Here is a 13,623-nt window from a genome sequence, read left to right as displayed (position 1 = left end):
ATTTTGAGCCTTTGCACAAGATAATAACATCCACACTGGAACACTCTGTCTTCAAATGATAACTCCTGCTTCTTATCCTTTAATTCATGGTTTAAATGTTAGCTCCTTGTCCCCAATTCAGGGAAATCACATGGACACAGACACACATAGTCTCTGTTATTGCATCCTGTTTATCTTCTTTAGAGCACACATAACCATTTCTTGTTAGTTATTTGCTTGTGTTTTATATAGAAATTCAAATATAAATTCTAGGAATGGAAAATCCATATCAGTCTTGTTTGCTTTGGTAGCTGCAGCAATTAGTACATCCAAAGTTCTCAACTGACGGAAATTGAAAGAACAAAAGTGACTATATACAATAAGGACTTAATAAACCTATATAGAATTCTAATTCTGTTTTATAAGGGAATTTATCATAAAATAAAGGTGGTACCTTAAACCAGTAGAAGAAAAATGAATTATTTAATAACTCTAGGATTGACTGTCTAATCAAAACTAAGTCAAATCCTTTTCTTTCTTAATCTATATCAAAATCAATTCCTAATGGATCAAAGATGTAAGTCTTAAAACAATAAAATAACTTGAAGACAGTGTATAAGAAGATTTAAGTATCATCATGTAGAAAAGGTTTTTCTAAGCAATTGAAAGAAAAGACTGATATTTGACGACATAAAAACTAACACTTTCAGGGGGGCATGGTGGTGCACACCCGTAATCCTAGTGACTCAGGAGGGTGAGGCAGGAGTTCAAAGCCAGCCTCAGCAAAAGTGAGGCACTAAGCAACTCAGTGAGATCTTATCTCTAAATAAATATAAAAAGGGCTAGGAATGTAGCTCAGTGGTCAAGTGGTCAAGTGCTCTGGGTTTCTACCCCCGCAAAAAAAAAAAAAAAAAGAAAAGAAAAAAAACAACTAATGTTTCACACAAACACATATACACATTCAAAACATAAACAGAGACAAAAGGCAAACAAAGAAACTGGGGAGAAATAATTGTTACACTTGACAAAGGCCTAGGTTCCACTATAAATAAAATGTTTTATAAATATAAATGAAAAGACTAATAACTAAAAAGGAAAATTGAGGACAGCAACAAGTAAACCACAGAAATGTCCATAAAAATAGCTCCGAAGGAATGGAATGTAGATGTCTAATGCTATTAAATAAAGGACATAAAAATTAAACAATAAAATAATAAGTTTGCATCTTTGAAATTGACAGAAATGGAAAGTTTAATATTAGTGTTAGCCAGTAAGTGGGGAAATGAGCTCTGGAAAATCATTTTAGGGGGTGTGCATTTTGTCTTTGGGAAGTAAGCCTCCTGGGCCAGCTGATCTCTGACAGCAGCCCAGCATCTATACTTTCATGTGGGGAGCAACTTGGCAACATCAATTAGAATTTGAAGTATATATGAAAAATATTCATGCAAAAAACCAAAAACAACCTAAGTGAACTGTAATGATGGACTCAGGCTTGGTTCACAACCATAATGGATTTCCATCCCGCCACCAAAACAGAAATGTGCCAATGTCATGCATTTCCTGATATAGAAACATACAAGGCCTGAAACCACTCAAATGTATGGTACAAACCTATTTATTGAGAAAAAGACCAGAGATAAACAGAGAAAGAGGAGGAGAGGTAAACAGACAGACATGGCTATTTGTGGATAGTTCAATTCTGGAAGGATTTGCAGGAATCTCCCTGGGAAAGACTCTGGGAGGTCAGTGGGCTTCAGTTTCACTGCACTTCTTATATGATTAGAACAAAATTACCATCTTCACATATTATTCTTTAAATTTAAAAACTAGCTAGGCTGTAAAAATGATGACCTAGCAGAACCTAGTATAGCCATCATAAAATTCTCTAACAACAACAATGATAAAGTAGTAAATAGTAAAATAGTAAGATTTTTCATTCTACTTGGTTAATGTTTTTATTATTAAAAGGTCTAAATTTTTAAAAGAACATGAAAGAATCATTCTAACAATTCAGAAGTGAGTCAATTTTAGCCTTTTAGTTGTGAATAATTATACAACTTAGAAAGCCTATATTTTATTTATCAGTAATTTTATTCTTGAAGTTTTATTTATTTTCTAATTTTAAAAGCAACACATGATTTTAAAAGAAAAATTAAAGGAAACTATAAATAAGAGAAATGCCAAGAAGAAAAAGTATCCATGGCCTATCAGTAAAGAAGATCATGTTAGCACTGCAAAACATTTCCAGGAAATATGAATGTGTGTTAATGAGTGCATTTATGCTTGTTTGTTATTTAATTTTATTCTCACTAATCAGTATCCTGAGTGTTGAGGTGACTCTGCCTTTTACAGTTGGAAGCCAGCTGATTGAGTGACATTCTTTACTCTCTCCAGAAGCTGAAGGAGCCCCAGGTACATCACTCTTCTTTGAAGGTCTTGTAGAACTCAACTGAGAATCCCTGTGGTCCTGGATTTTTCTTAATCAGTAGGTTTTTGAGGTTGTCTTCTATTTCACTGCTTGAAACTGATCTGTTTAAATTGTGTATGTTGATGTCTTCAAGACAAAGAAGAATTAACATCAATATGCCTCAAATTATTCCATGAAATAGAAAAAGAGGGAACCCTTCCAAACTCATTCTATGAAGCTAGTATCACCCTGATACCCTGATACCAAAACCAGATAAGACACATCAAGAGAAGAAAACTTCAGATATTTCCTTTTTCATCATGAAATTTAGTAATTTGAGTTTTCTCGCTCTTTCTCTTCATTCATGTGGCTAGGGGTTTATCAATTTTATTTTTTCAAAGAACCAACTTATTCTTTTGTCAATTGTTTCTGTTGTTTCAATTTCATTGATTTCAGCTCTCATTTCAATTATTTCCTGTCTTCTGCTTTTAGTGTTGATTTGTTCTTTGTCTAGGGCTTTGAGATGTAATGTTAGGTCATTTATTCATTGTCTTTCTATTCTTTTAATGAATGCACAATACTCTTAGTGCTGCCTTCCTAGTGTGCCAGAGGTTTTGATATGTTCCATCTCTATTCTCATTCACCTCTATTTTTTATTTCATCTCTTATTTCTTCTGCTATCCATTCGTCTTTCAATATTATTTAGTTTCCAGGTGTTAAATTAGCTTCTTTTTTTCAAATTTCATTCCATTATGATCTAATAGAATGCACGGTATTATAACTATTTTTTGTATTTGCTAAGAGTTGCTCTGTAGCATAAAATATGGTCCATTTTAGAGAAGGATCCATGTGCTGCTGAGAAGAAAGTGTAATTGCTTATTGATGGGTAATATATTCTGTATATGTCTGTTAAGTCTAAATTATTGACTGTATTTTTAGTTCTATAGTTTCTTTGTTTAGTTTTTGTTCGCATATCTATAGAGTAGTGAGAGAGGTATGCTAAAGTCACCCAGTATTATTGTGTTGTGGTCTATTTTGTTCTTGAAATTGAGAAGGGTTTGTTTGATGTACATAGATGCTCCATTATTTGGGGCATAAATATTTATGATTGCTATGTCTTGTTGTTGTATTGAGCAGTATGAAATGTCCTTCTTTGTCCCTTCTGATTAACTTTGGACTGAAGTCCACTTTTTTTGACATGAGGATGGAAACCCCTGCTTATTTACAATGTCCATGTGAGTGATATGGTTTTTTTCCCATCCTTTCCCCTTGGGTCTGTGGATGTCTTTGCCTATTAGGTGAGTCTCTTGGAAATAGCATATTATTGGGTCTTGTTTTTTAATCCATTCTGCCAGTCTGTATCTTTTGATTGATGAGTTTAGGTCATTGATGTTCAAGGTTATTATTGATATATATTATGAAGTCCTGGTCATTTTTATTTATTTCTGGTTTTTAATTTGAATTAGTTTCTCCTTTGATTGATTATTCCCTTAGTGTAGTTTATCCCTTTGCTGGTTTTTACTTTTTTAAAATTTTATCTTCATGCTATATTTTGTTGAGAATGTTCTATAGTGCAGGCTTTCTACTTGTGAATTCTTTTAACTTTTATTTGTCATGGAATGTTTTTATTTCATCTTCAAATCTGAAGCTTAATTTTGCTGGGTATATTATTCTTAGCTTGCATCTATTTTCTTTCAGAACTTGATATATATTTTTCCAAGTCTGGATTGAGAGATCAGCCATTATAATGTGCCTTGGTGGGGGCCTGATGTAATTTGGGGTCCTGTAAGCCTCTTGTATTGATTTTCCATTATTCATTCTTTTTCTTTAGGTCTGAAATTTTTTCTGAGATTAAATCTTTGAAAAGATCACACATTTCTTTGGTTTATATCTCTATGCCTCCATCTATCCTTTAATTTCGTCTTTTCATGTTGTCCCATACTTCTTGGAAGTTCTGTTCATGGTTTCTTAACATCTTATCTGCATGGTCAACTTTATTTTCAAGATTACATCTCTTATTTTCATTGCCTGAGACTTTGTCTTCCAAGTGGTCTAGTCTGATGCTGATGCTTTCCATTAAATTTTTAATTTGGTTTATTAATTCCTTATTTTGAGGATTTCTGCTTGATTTCTTTTTAGAATTCCCCATCTCTTTATTGAATTCACATCTTTCACCTCCTGAATTTTATCTCTGATTTCACTCTTTACATTGTCCTTTACCTCACAGATCAGTTTACCTATGTACATTCTAAACTCCTTCTCTGACATTTCTTCCACTGTGGTGATTCTATTAGATTCTATTGTTGTGCACCTGGGTTTGTTTGGGGCGATTTTCCCCCTATCTTCTCAGGCTGTTTGTGTGTCTGCCCATCCAGCCATGTGGATCTGAGGCAGTACAGTTCCTACCCTATAGACAGAAGGTTTCTACAACCTTGCCTTTAAGTGGGAGACAAATAATAATAGCAACCAATGCAAACAATATACAGCCTTAAACCAAATAGCTCCTCCTAAGACGTCCACCGTTTATCATTAGTAATTATTTTATCTTAAAAGACGGCCTATCAATGCAGCTTGGACAGTTTTGCTCATTTGTAGCCATGGCCACTCCCTGCCCATCCTCAACAATGTATTCAAATCCAAAGCCAGAAGTTACTCATTAAACACCAGAGATACTGCGCCCTGGGAAAACCATTATAAACTTCCTCTGTGGGAGGACTGAACTCTTAATGCAACACAGACCAACACCTCACGAAAATGGGCAATCATCATGTAAGTTTTTTTTCACTGATTTTGGGAATTAATCTGAATTTTGGTTAGCTGATGGAAGAATTTAGACTATGAGGTTATAGTAACAATTTCATGCTTTACCTCTTGGATTACCTTTTATTGTGGGTGTTAGCAACAGCGTACCATGCTTTAAAAATGCCTTTGGAATATGTTTCTTCCCCATTGACTAAAAATTCCTCTTAGAGTGTGCTAAAGAGAAATGTTTAAAATAAGGCAGTAAACAGTGCCTTGCAGAGAGCAAATGGCTGAAGGTATATTTGTGAATGTATAACAAAAGCTGTTAGTTTGTGGCAAAGTTGTCCAAAACTTAATAGACTGCACATTTGGAGTTTTGTGGGAAAGATGGTTCATCCTGCAAGGATCAGTAGGCCAAGGCAAAAATGCTCCTGCAAGGCCATATCATTTGGATTGAAAGGTGAAAATATTCTAGCACTACCTTTAAAACAGCATCAAACATCCTAGTATTTGCAAATATCCACGGAATAGATTGAATATTTTACTTTTTCTTTTAAAATGTCTAGGCTTAGGCTTTGTGAATAGTGTGTCTATAACTTGCTAATGACTAAAAATGAACTAAAATATTACCACTTGGAACCAACTATGCACCAAACAAGTAAGAGTTGATTATTGACGTTTCACACTGAAATATGTCAAACAATTCCAATGAGCAGTTTGATGAGGCTTTGTGCATCTACTGCAGCTTCTCGCACCAAGTTGATACGTTGCATGTCTACCAGGAGGAAAAGGAATAACCTCCCAAATCCCCTGGAAACTCTGGCTTTGTTTTTAAGCTGTTTCCTTTACTAAAAGTATCTGAAAAGAGCACTCAGATGCTTACAATCCCACAGATATTTTCTACAGAGAGGCATTATTTTTGAAATCATCCGTAAATAGCATTTTCATACTAGCCAAAATTCTGAAGCTATCCACTCAGTGTATCTTTCACAGAAACTGAAAACCAGTTTTGAATGGCTTCTGCAGAATGCAGAGGACCTCAAGAACAACCCTTTGGCTCTTGCATTAGCATCTTTGGAGGACAGTTTTGCCTTTGGAAAATCAACCCCTTGTGACAGACTTTGACAGTGGACCAGCATTTTCATCTATTTCTGTTTTGACTCCTCAGAGCCAGTCTTACTCCCTCTCAGAATGCAGTCAACAGTTGCCCAAAGGGGACACCCAACCCTCGGCAGCCGTGAAACCTGTCAGCCACCCATCAGGGACTGGAAACCCAGAGGCCCCAAAGCCCGTAAGCACTTTGTTTTGCCTCCCAATCATAGGATTCTTGTAGACCCAGTATCTCTCCCAATGACCTTTCAAATTAGAACCCTCCTACCCTGTTCCTCCGGGCTGAACATCTCATCATCAGGCATAACTTCCAAGCTGGGGACTTTCCGCTCGGAAATGTTTATTACAATATTTGCAGCTAATATTAAAAAAATGTAATCTGGGAGCTCAGTTTATGTTCCCAGCGGTGTCCCATTAACATCCCCCTAGAGTCTACACTTAGGTCACTGTGACATCTCAGAAAGCAGTAAGGAATATAACATGTGCATGAGGAATAAAAACACTCTAACAAACCCTTTCTAAAGGACAAGAAAGTCTCAGTCATGGCTTAACGTAACTGCATTAGAAAGTTCCTTGAGTCTGTACAAACTCAAACTAGAATGCTAATTTTGAAGCAACCACAGAACCAAACAATTTATCAATTAATTCCTAGTGAAATACGAGTCAATAATGTTTAAATGTATGTTACTGATTTTGTGTAATGAAAAATATTATTTTATTAAATTAAATGGCTGTGCTTAATGTAAAACAGTCCTTGTTTCTATAAAATGGCTTCCTTTGAGTTTCAGCACGTCTTAAATATGATGTGGTGTGACTTCCTAGCTCTATGAGGGTTTCTCGTACTGAGAAACTGTTACTTGTAATGCTCTCTCTAATGCCACTGGGCCTTCTCTTGGCTCAAACGTGTGATTCTTATGTACATTCTCCTATTTTTCTGTGTTCTTTAACTCCTGTGACAATTAAATGAAATTTGACATATATACAATTATAAATTCAAATGCAAATGCAGGCATTGAAATCACACGCCAATACTTTATCATTTTGAAAGTATCTTTTACATCCATTTGTAAGTTATTATGAGCATGGGATACACTAATTTAAAAGCCTCCTAGAAAAGTTTTAAATCCCAAGAATATGTCACAGACCAAGGTCCATAGATAACTATTTGACAAATATTTTTTTAAAGTCAGCAGAATATTGGCCAAGAAGTACATTTTCCAAGGCACTGTGATCTAGAATCTTAGCCAGTTCTGAAACTGAAAATTATTTTTGCTTTGCACTTTCCTCATTTTATTTTTTGCCATCATGAATGATTTTTTTTTTAAGCCAAAGACCTAGTGTTTGTGAGTAAACTATTTGGAGCAGCAATAATCAAGATATTGGGTTATTATCATCTCCAAAATCACACAATGTTCAAAGAGTGCTTGGCCTGATGGATATGTCCTTGTGCTCAGTGAGCTTCACAGATAGAGAAATTAAATCCAATAGGGGAGAAAATTGGCTTATGTTTAGCTTCAATTCTTTTTGTGTGGGTTATTTTGAGGAGAATTATTATCTAGAGAACCAAGCTTGCCTTACCATGGGAGTGTAGCCATGGAATATGGTAGAATGACAGGGAAGAAGCATAACTTAGGGAAGCCAATGAAAATGTGGAAATAATTGCAAACTCAAAAGGACAATGATTTCTGGGAAATCATTTGCAAGGCTGATGAGACTACAGGTTTGCAACTCAAAGTGTGGTCCCTGGACTAGTAGCAGCATCACATTGCCTGGGCACTTGCCAGAAGTGCAGAATCTCAGGCCTATCTCGATCTATTGAATCGCAGCCTGCATTTTAACAAGATCTTTAAGAGCATCTTGTGCACATTAAAGTTTGGAAGCACTGGACCCAGGAGCAAGTTCTCCAATTTGGCTGCATATTGGATTCACCTGGAGAGTTCTAAACACCACTGATGCCTGGGTTCTATGCCAGAGAGTGTGAATTAATAGTTCTGGGGTTTTCCTGAACATCAGGATTAGTAATTTCTCCCCAAGAGGGTCTAACACGGTGCAGAGTTTAAGGAACACTGAAGAGGTACATAACACTGACCTTAGAGAACAACTTTGCACACTGCTAACGAAAGCAAGTGTAATTGTGAATGCTCACAAATGAAAATCAATTTGTAAATGTTATAACATCTGCTTAGTGATCTCCAAGGTGTTTGTGAACATGCCAAGCTAATAACTTGCTTTTGCCAATATTTAGCCAACATAAATATTGTCTAAAATGGAGAACAGTTTGGGGATAGTGGCAGGTGAACACCAGGCAAGTTTAGGTGAAGGTGGACCAGGGGCACAAGGGAGATGCATGCCAGGTGGGGAATAGGCCCTGATTCCTGAGCAAAGAAAGGAGATTCCTAGGGAAAGAAGGGAGACTCCAGAGGCAGATAAAAATGTAGAGCATTTGGAAGAAAAATAAGTATGGCTTTAACCAAGAGTGTGCATTAAAATGTGATCCCCAAGCCCAGAAGAATCCCCAGCAAACCCCAAGCAGAAACCAAGCTAGACCATGCAGTCTTTATTTGAAGAAAGTTTGTCCTTCAAAACACCACCATGGATATAGGAGGACAAAAAAAGGACCTCTGATGTCAAAGTACCACATGCATACCTAAAACACGCGTTCATTTAAAGACGATTCATTCACAGTCTAGCTACGTTTCAAATGCAATTGCACAGTCCGGGCTTTTGGGGTTTCTTACGTATGGTAGATAAAAAGCAGCCATTGTAAGAAGTGGCAAGAAGGCTGCCAAAGACAGATAAACAGGCAGAAGGAAGAACACGCAAACTGAAACATTGACACAAGGATCCTAAAGCTGCAGGAGCCTGGGGTCACTTAGTGTAAGGCACAGAAAGCCGCACAGCCCCAGGGCACCTGCCGGCATCTCTGTTCTCAGCACAGCAAGGAGAACCAGAAATCCCAGTGATGACTGCCGCTGACATTTACAAATCAGTTCTCATGTATGGGCATTCACAGTAACACCTGCTTTCGTTAGCAGTATGCAGAGTTGTTCTCTAAGGTCAATGTTATGCTCCTCTTCAGTGTTCTTCCAACACAACTGAAGGTTTAAACAGAGCCTGCTGAGATGCTGATGATAACTGACATCTATTCAGTGTTTAATAGACTGTGAGCTGTTTTGAGGGCATGAACTCTGGTCCGTGCAGTTTGAAGGTTTTCACTATTTCAAGCAATACATGATTTACATCAATTCTGACAATCCTAAAAGGGCAGTACTGGTAGTATTACCTGTTAAATATGAGAAAGTGAGGCAAAGGGAGGTTGGGTAATTTGGACATCTTGTAAGAAGTAAAACTTGGATTGGGGTTTAGTAGAAGTTCTTTACACTGTGTTGGTTTCAATAAAGCCTCCTATTCAAACAACTAGAATCTTACCTTCTAGCAGGTAAACTAGAGAGCTGGGTTCCATCCTCAGAATGTTGGTTCAGCAGACACACTAAGGTGAGCCTGAGAATTTGCATGGGATGATTTCCTCAGTGATGTTGATGCTACTGGTCCAGGTACCACACCTTGAGAACCACTGTTAGGCAACTAGGGAATCCCCGCCTCAAACAAGGGATTGACAAGGCAGAGCTGGTTTTGGATGGACCATCTTAGGATCTGATGGAGGTTGGGAGATGAACAAGATGGGAGGCAAGCAGAGTACTTGGGGGGCAGTGATCCTGAAGAGGATTGAAGAGCCTCTTCCTCCCGCCCGCCAACTAAAACAAAGGCAATGAAATTGAGAGAGGAGAAAGACTGGAATGTGAAGTAGACCTGACTTGCCAATGGATTGGGTATGGGAGGCCAGGGGAAATGAGGGCAGCAGAATGACTGCTAGGAGTCCAGCCTTTGTACCCAGGTAGACTGGTCCATCACAGGAATGGAGGGCAAGGTGAAGGCTTGCTAAGTGGGAGAGGAGGTTCAGTGTTGTGATCTGTTGAGTTTGAGATGTCTTGTCTGGGTGTAAAGCCCAACGGATGCAAGTCTGAAATTCAAGAGAGAAGTCTGGGATTGAGGTAATTAGGGAAGTAAGAATTCAATTATTTTCTCTGTTCATTATTTAAACAACCAGTATGTGCTTGATTACAAGTAGCACAGTACCTGACAAGGTCATTTCACTGTCAGCCCTCACAGGAAGTCTGGAAGGAGGGTTCCCAGGTTGCTTCAGCTCCTCAGTCACATCGTTAAGGACACATCGTGTCTGCATTTTCATTCTGCCACCTGCCATGTGGCAGAACGCAAGATGGTGATCTCATGTGATAGAGTCACAAACAAGAAGGAAGGGGATAGAGGGAAAGTGACCTTCTCCTCGGACTCCACTCCCCCGTCAGCAAGGAAAAGCTGAAAAGCTTCAAGCAGACAGTCCTTTCCACCTCCCTGGCCAGAACTGGTCAAACCACCAACCCTAGACTGGCAAAGGGGAAAGCCATGACCCAGGAGTTGTCCCAGGGCCGAGCAGATCATCTTGATCATCTTGTTCCCTCCTCCCCGACTCTCTCCCCCCATGTTGTCCACATTCTCTTTTGAAAATGAACTCTTGCTTTTGCTGTTCAAGGTGTGGGGGGTAAAAGGGGCTGGAGGGAGGGAAGCCTGGCCACAGATGGACCAGGTGCCACCTAGCTCCAGCTTAGCGACTTCAAGGAGGGGACAGCCATCCCTTGGTATCTGTGGAGGATTGTCTCCAGGGCCTCCACCGGCGCCATGCCAAATCCACAGGTGCTCAAGTTCCTTGTACACAGTGGCATGGTATTTGCACGTGACATATGGGCATCCTCTTGTACACTTCCAGTCATTTCTAGATTAATGTCTACGTAACACCTAGTGCCACGTAAACAGTTATACTCTACTGTCCCAGAAGTAATACGAAAAATATCTGCACATGTTTAGCACATATGCATCCTTTTTTCCCAAATATTTTTGATTAGTGGTTGACTGAATCTGCAGAAGGAGAGTCCATGCAGAAGAAAAGGCTGACTTTATCTTCTTTCTCTCAGTATCTACATATAAAATGTCAGAGGAGAATTCTGGTTGGTTCAGGTCATGTCCCTACCGCTTAGATGATCCCTGGTCAAAGTTGATTTTAGGTATTCTTGGGAGTGGGGACATTGCCTTGTCATTACTTATTTCTTATAACAATTATTTTTATTAACATTACTTCTTCTCCCACAACTAACTCTACTCCTTGGGGAAGACAGAAAGGGAATGAAGCCTGAAATATCTGATGGAAAGGAAGTGAAACTATTCGCCCTCCAGGTGATGGGGCTTGGATATTTACAGTGAGTATGAGGAGAGAGAGAGAAATGTTAGAACAAATTTTAAAGAAAAAATGCATGGATTTGGATCCAATGCATATTTAAACTCTCTTACCAGGGGAAAGAATAACATTCATTGTTTTAATATTGATTGAGACAGGAATTTGCTCAAAGCAACTTTAGCTATTTCACCTCATTTCCTTCTCTGCAAATCAGAACTTGTTCCTACACAGTTGCTTATATCTCACTACACAGCACATTTGATACCATGAGGTCTTTTTCAGCCCCAGGTATTTTCTCTTTTCAATTCCATCCACCCACTTATCAATGGTCCTTGAGGATTCCAGAGTATACTAGTCTCTCTCTCTCTTTTTTTTTTTTCTGTAAATAATGAATCCCACGTTTATACTCTCGACTGAGTTGGCAAAAGAGAGCCCTTGGCACTCTAGGAAGGAAGTGGGCCATTCCTCTTTAATGAGAAACGTGCTTCATTTTCTATGACTCCCGAAGGCACGGCCTCTCACAGCCGAGGAATGGCCGCCATCTCTCCACAACCACCTTACCCTGCAGCACACTTTTGTCAGTGAAATACATCAGACACGGCATATCTGGAAGTTAAACACTCTTCAGAGGTCTCTCGCTCCCAAAACAATCTATGGCAATCTCAAAGCAGACTGTCATTTTCCCCTGGACACAAATCTTGTTTCTAGATAACGAATGTTATTCTACCTCTAGCAGAAGTTTCAAATTCTCCAGCCTAACCCAGCGCTAAAGGGCCCTCAAAGGACTCAGATGAGAGCTGTTACGTGGCCATGGCATCCCTTCAGAGAGGCCGGGATGCTCACAGCAGTCATGACGCAGACTTAGAAATGGAGGTGATGACAGGCTTCGCACTTTGGTCTCCTCTCAACTCACATTCTTCCTCCTAGTTGCCTTATCCTGCTGCTCCTCATCTTTCAGATTTGTCCTCTGGGCTTCTTTACAAAAAATTAAAGAGAGACATCGTGGTCCACTTCTGATCTGCCTTCTTGGGGTAACCACAGCAATTCCCTCTTGGTGACTGGAGGCCTTGCCCTTAACAGTACCCCTGGGCCAAGGGAAGCTCGGGCTCCTCGACACCTTTTAAAGTAACTGTGGACAGAATTGAGGCAACCATTAGGCCAGGGTTATAGACCTTTGGCACATAGGACCTTGGCACCATTGGCATCTGGGCCTGGATAATTCTTTGTAGTGAGGGGACAGTCTTGGCATAGGTTGTCTAGCAAAATCCTTGGCTTTTGTCATTAGGTATAATAGTAGCAATCCCAACACCACTTGTGACCAGCAAAAATGTCTCCAGACATTGTCAACTGTGCCCTAGGAGGAGAAATTGCTCCTGGTTGATTGAGAGCCACTGCATTAGACCCCGACCTGAGATAAGCAAGGCAGAGGGGCAGGAGGTGTCTCATCATGTCTGTGCCTCCCTGGGTCTCCACCAGCAGCACACATTCCACCCTTGAGGCCCTGGAACTCCATCACACTGATGCCCTCTCTTGTCTCCGGGGGAAGCCAACTGCTGCTGGAGGTTGGCTCTTGTTCTCCCGTTAAGGAAGCAGCAGCTGAGGTAGCAGCGTTTCTCCCAAAGGCCGTCAGCCCACACCAGCGTCTGATGGCCAGGGCCTTAGGAGGGCTTCCTTTGGGAACACTGGGGAACCCGACTCCTGGGCTTCGAGCTGAGGGTTTCCCACCTAGATGAGCAGTGCTGGCCTGAAACACTCCGGCCTTGACCCGCTCGGCTCTCTTCTGCTTGGGAATTGCTCCCCAAAGGCTGCCCCACTTGGTGTCCCCAGAGCAGAGCTCAGTGCACCGCAGGCTTGTTATGTGGCTTGCACTTCTGAGTCCCTCATCATGACCTGCAGGAACAATGGTGTCACCACATTGAGGCACTAGAAGTTAAAGAACGTTTAAGGTCAGATTTCCTTGCTCCTGCCCAATTCCACAGTCAGCTTTGATTGTAAAAATCACATCAATATATATCACCCAGACAGTATATAGCCCAGGGATGCTGATCTTTCTGGGAAAATGACCTAACTGTACAAATCTTCATCAGAAAGTACT

The 13,623-nt window shown here is 39.7% G+C and overlaps 1 protein-coding gene across 1 annotated transcript in view; it reads left to right on the top strand.

Moving 5' to 3' along the window:
* Positions 1-5,140: 5,140 nt before the first annotated feature.
* Anxa13 (annexin A13) overlaps positions 5,141-13,623 on the top strand; it is a 52,087-nt gene continuing 43,604 nt past the window's right edge. The window contains exons 1-2 of the mRNA XM_076835780.2: positions 5,141-5,155; positions 6,297-6,419. Coding sequence (XP_076691895.2) covers positions 5,141-5,155; positions 6,297-6,419 — 138 coding nt within the window. The remainder of the gene's footprint in view (positions 5,156-6,296; positions 6,420-13,623) is intronic.

Source organism: Callospermophilus lateralis, chromosome 16 (assembly GCF_048772815.1).
Source record: "Callospermophilus lateralis isolate mCalLat2 chromosome 16, mCalLat2.hap1, whole genome shotgun sequence".
Taxonomy (NCBI): Eukaryota; Metazoa; Chordata; class Mammalia; order Rodentia; family Sciuridae; genus Callospermophilus; species Callospermophilus lateralis.
The sequence above is the reverse complement of the archived record's forward strand: the minus strand, read 5'-3'. Positions and strand labels throughout refer to the sequence as shown.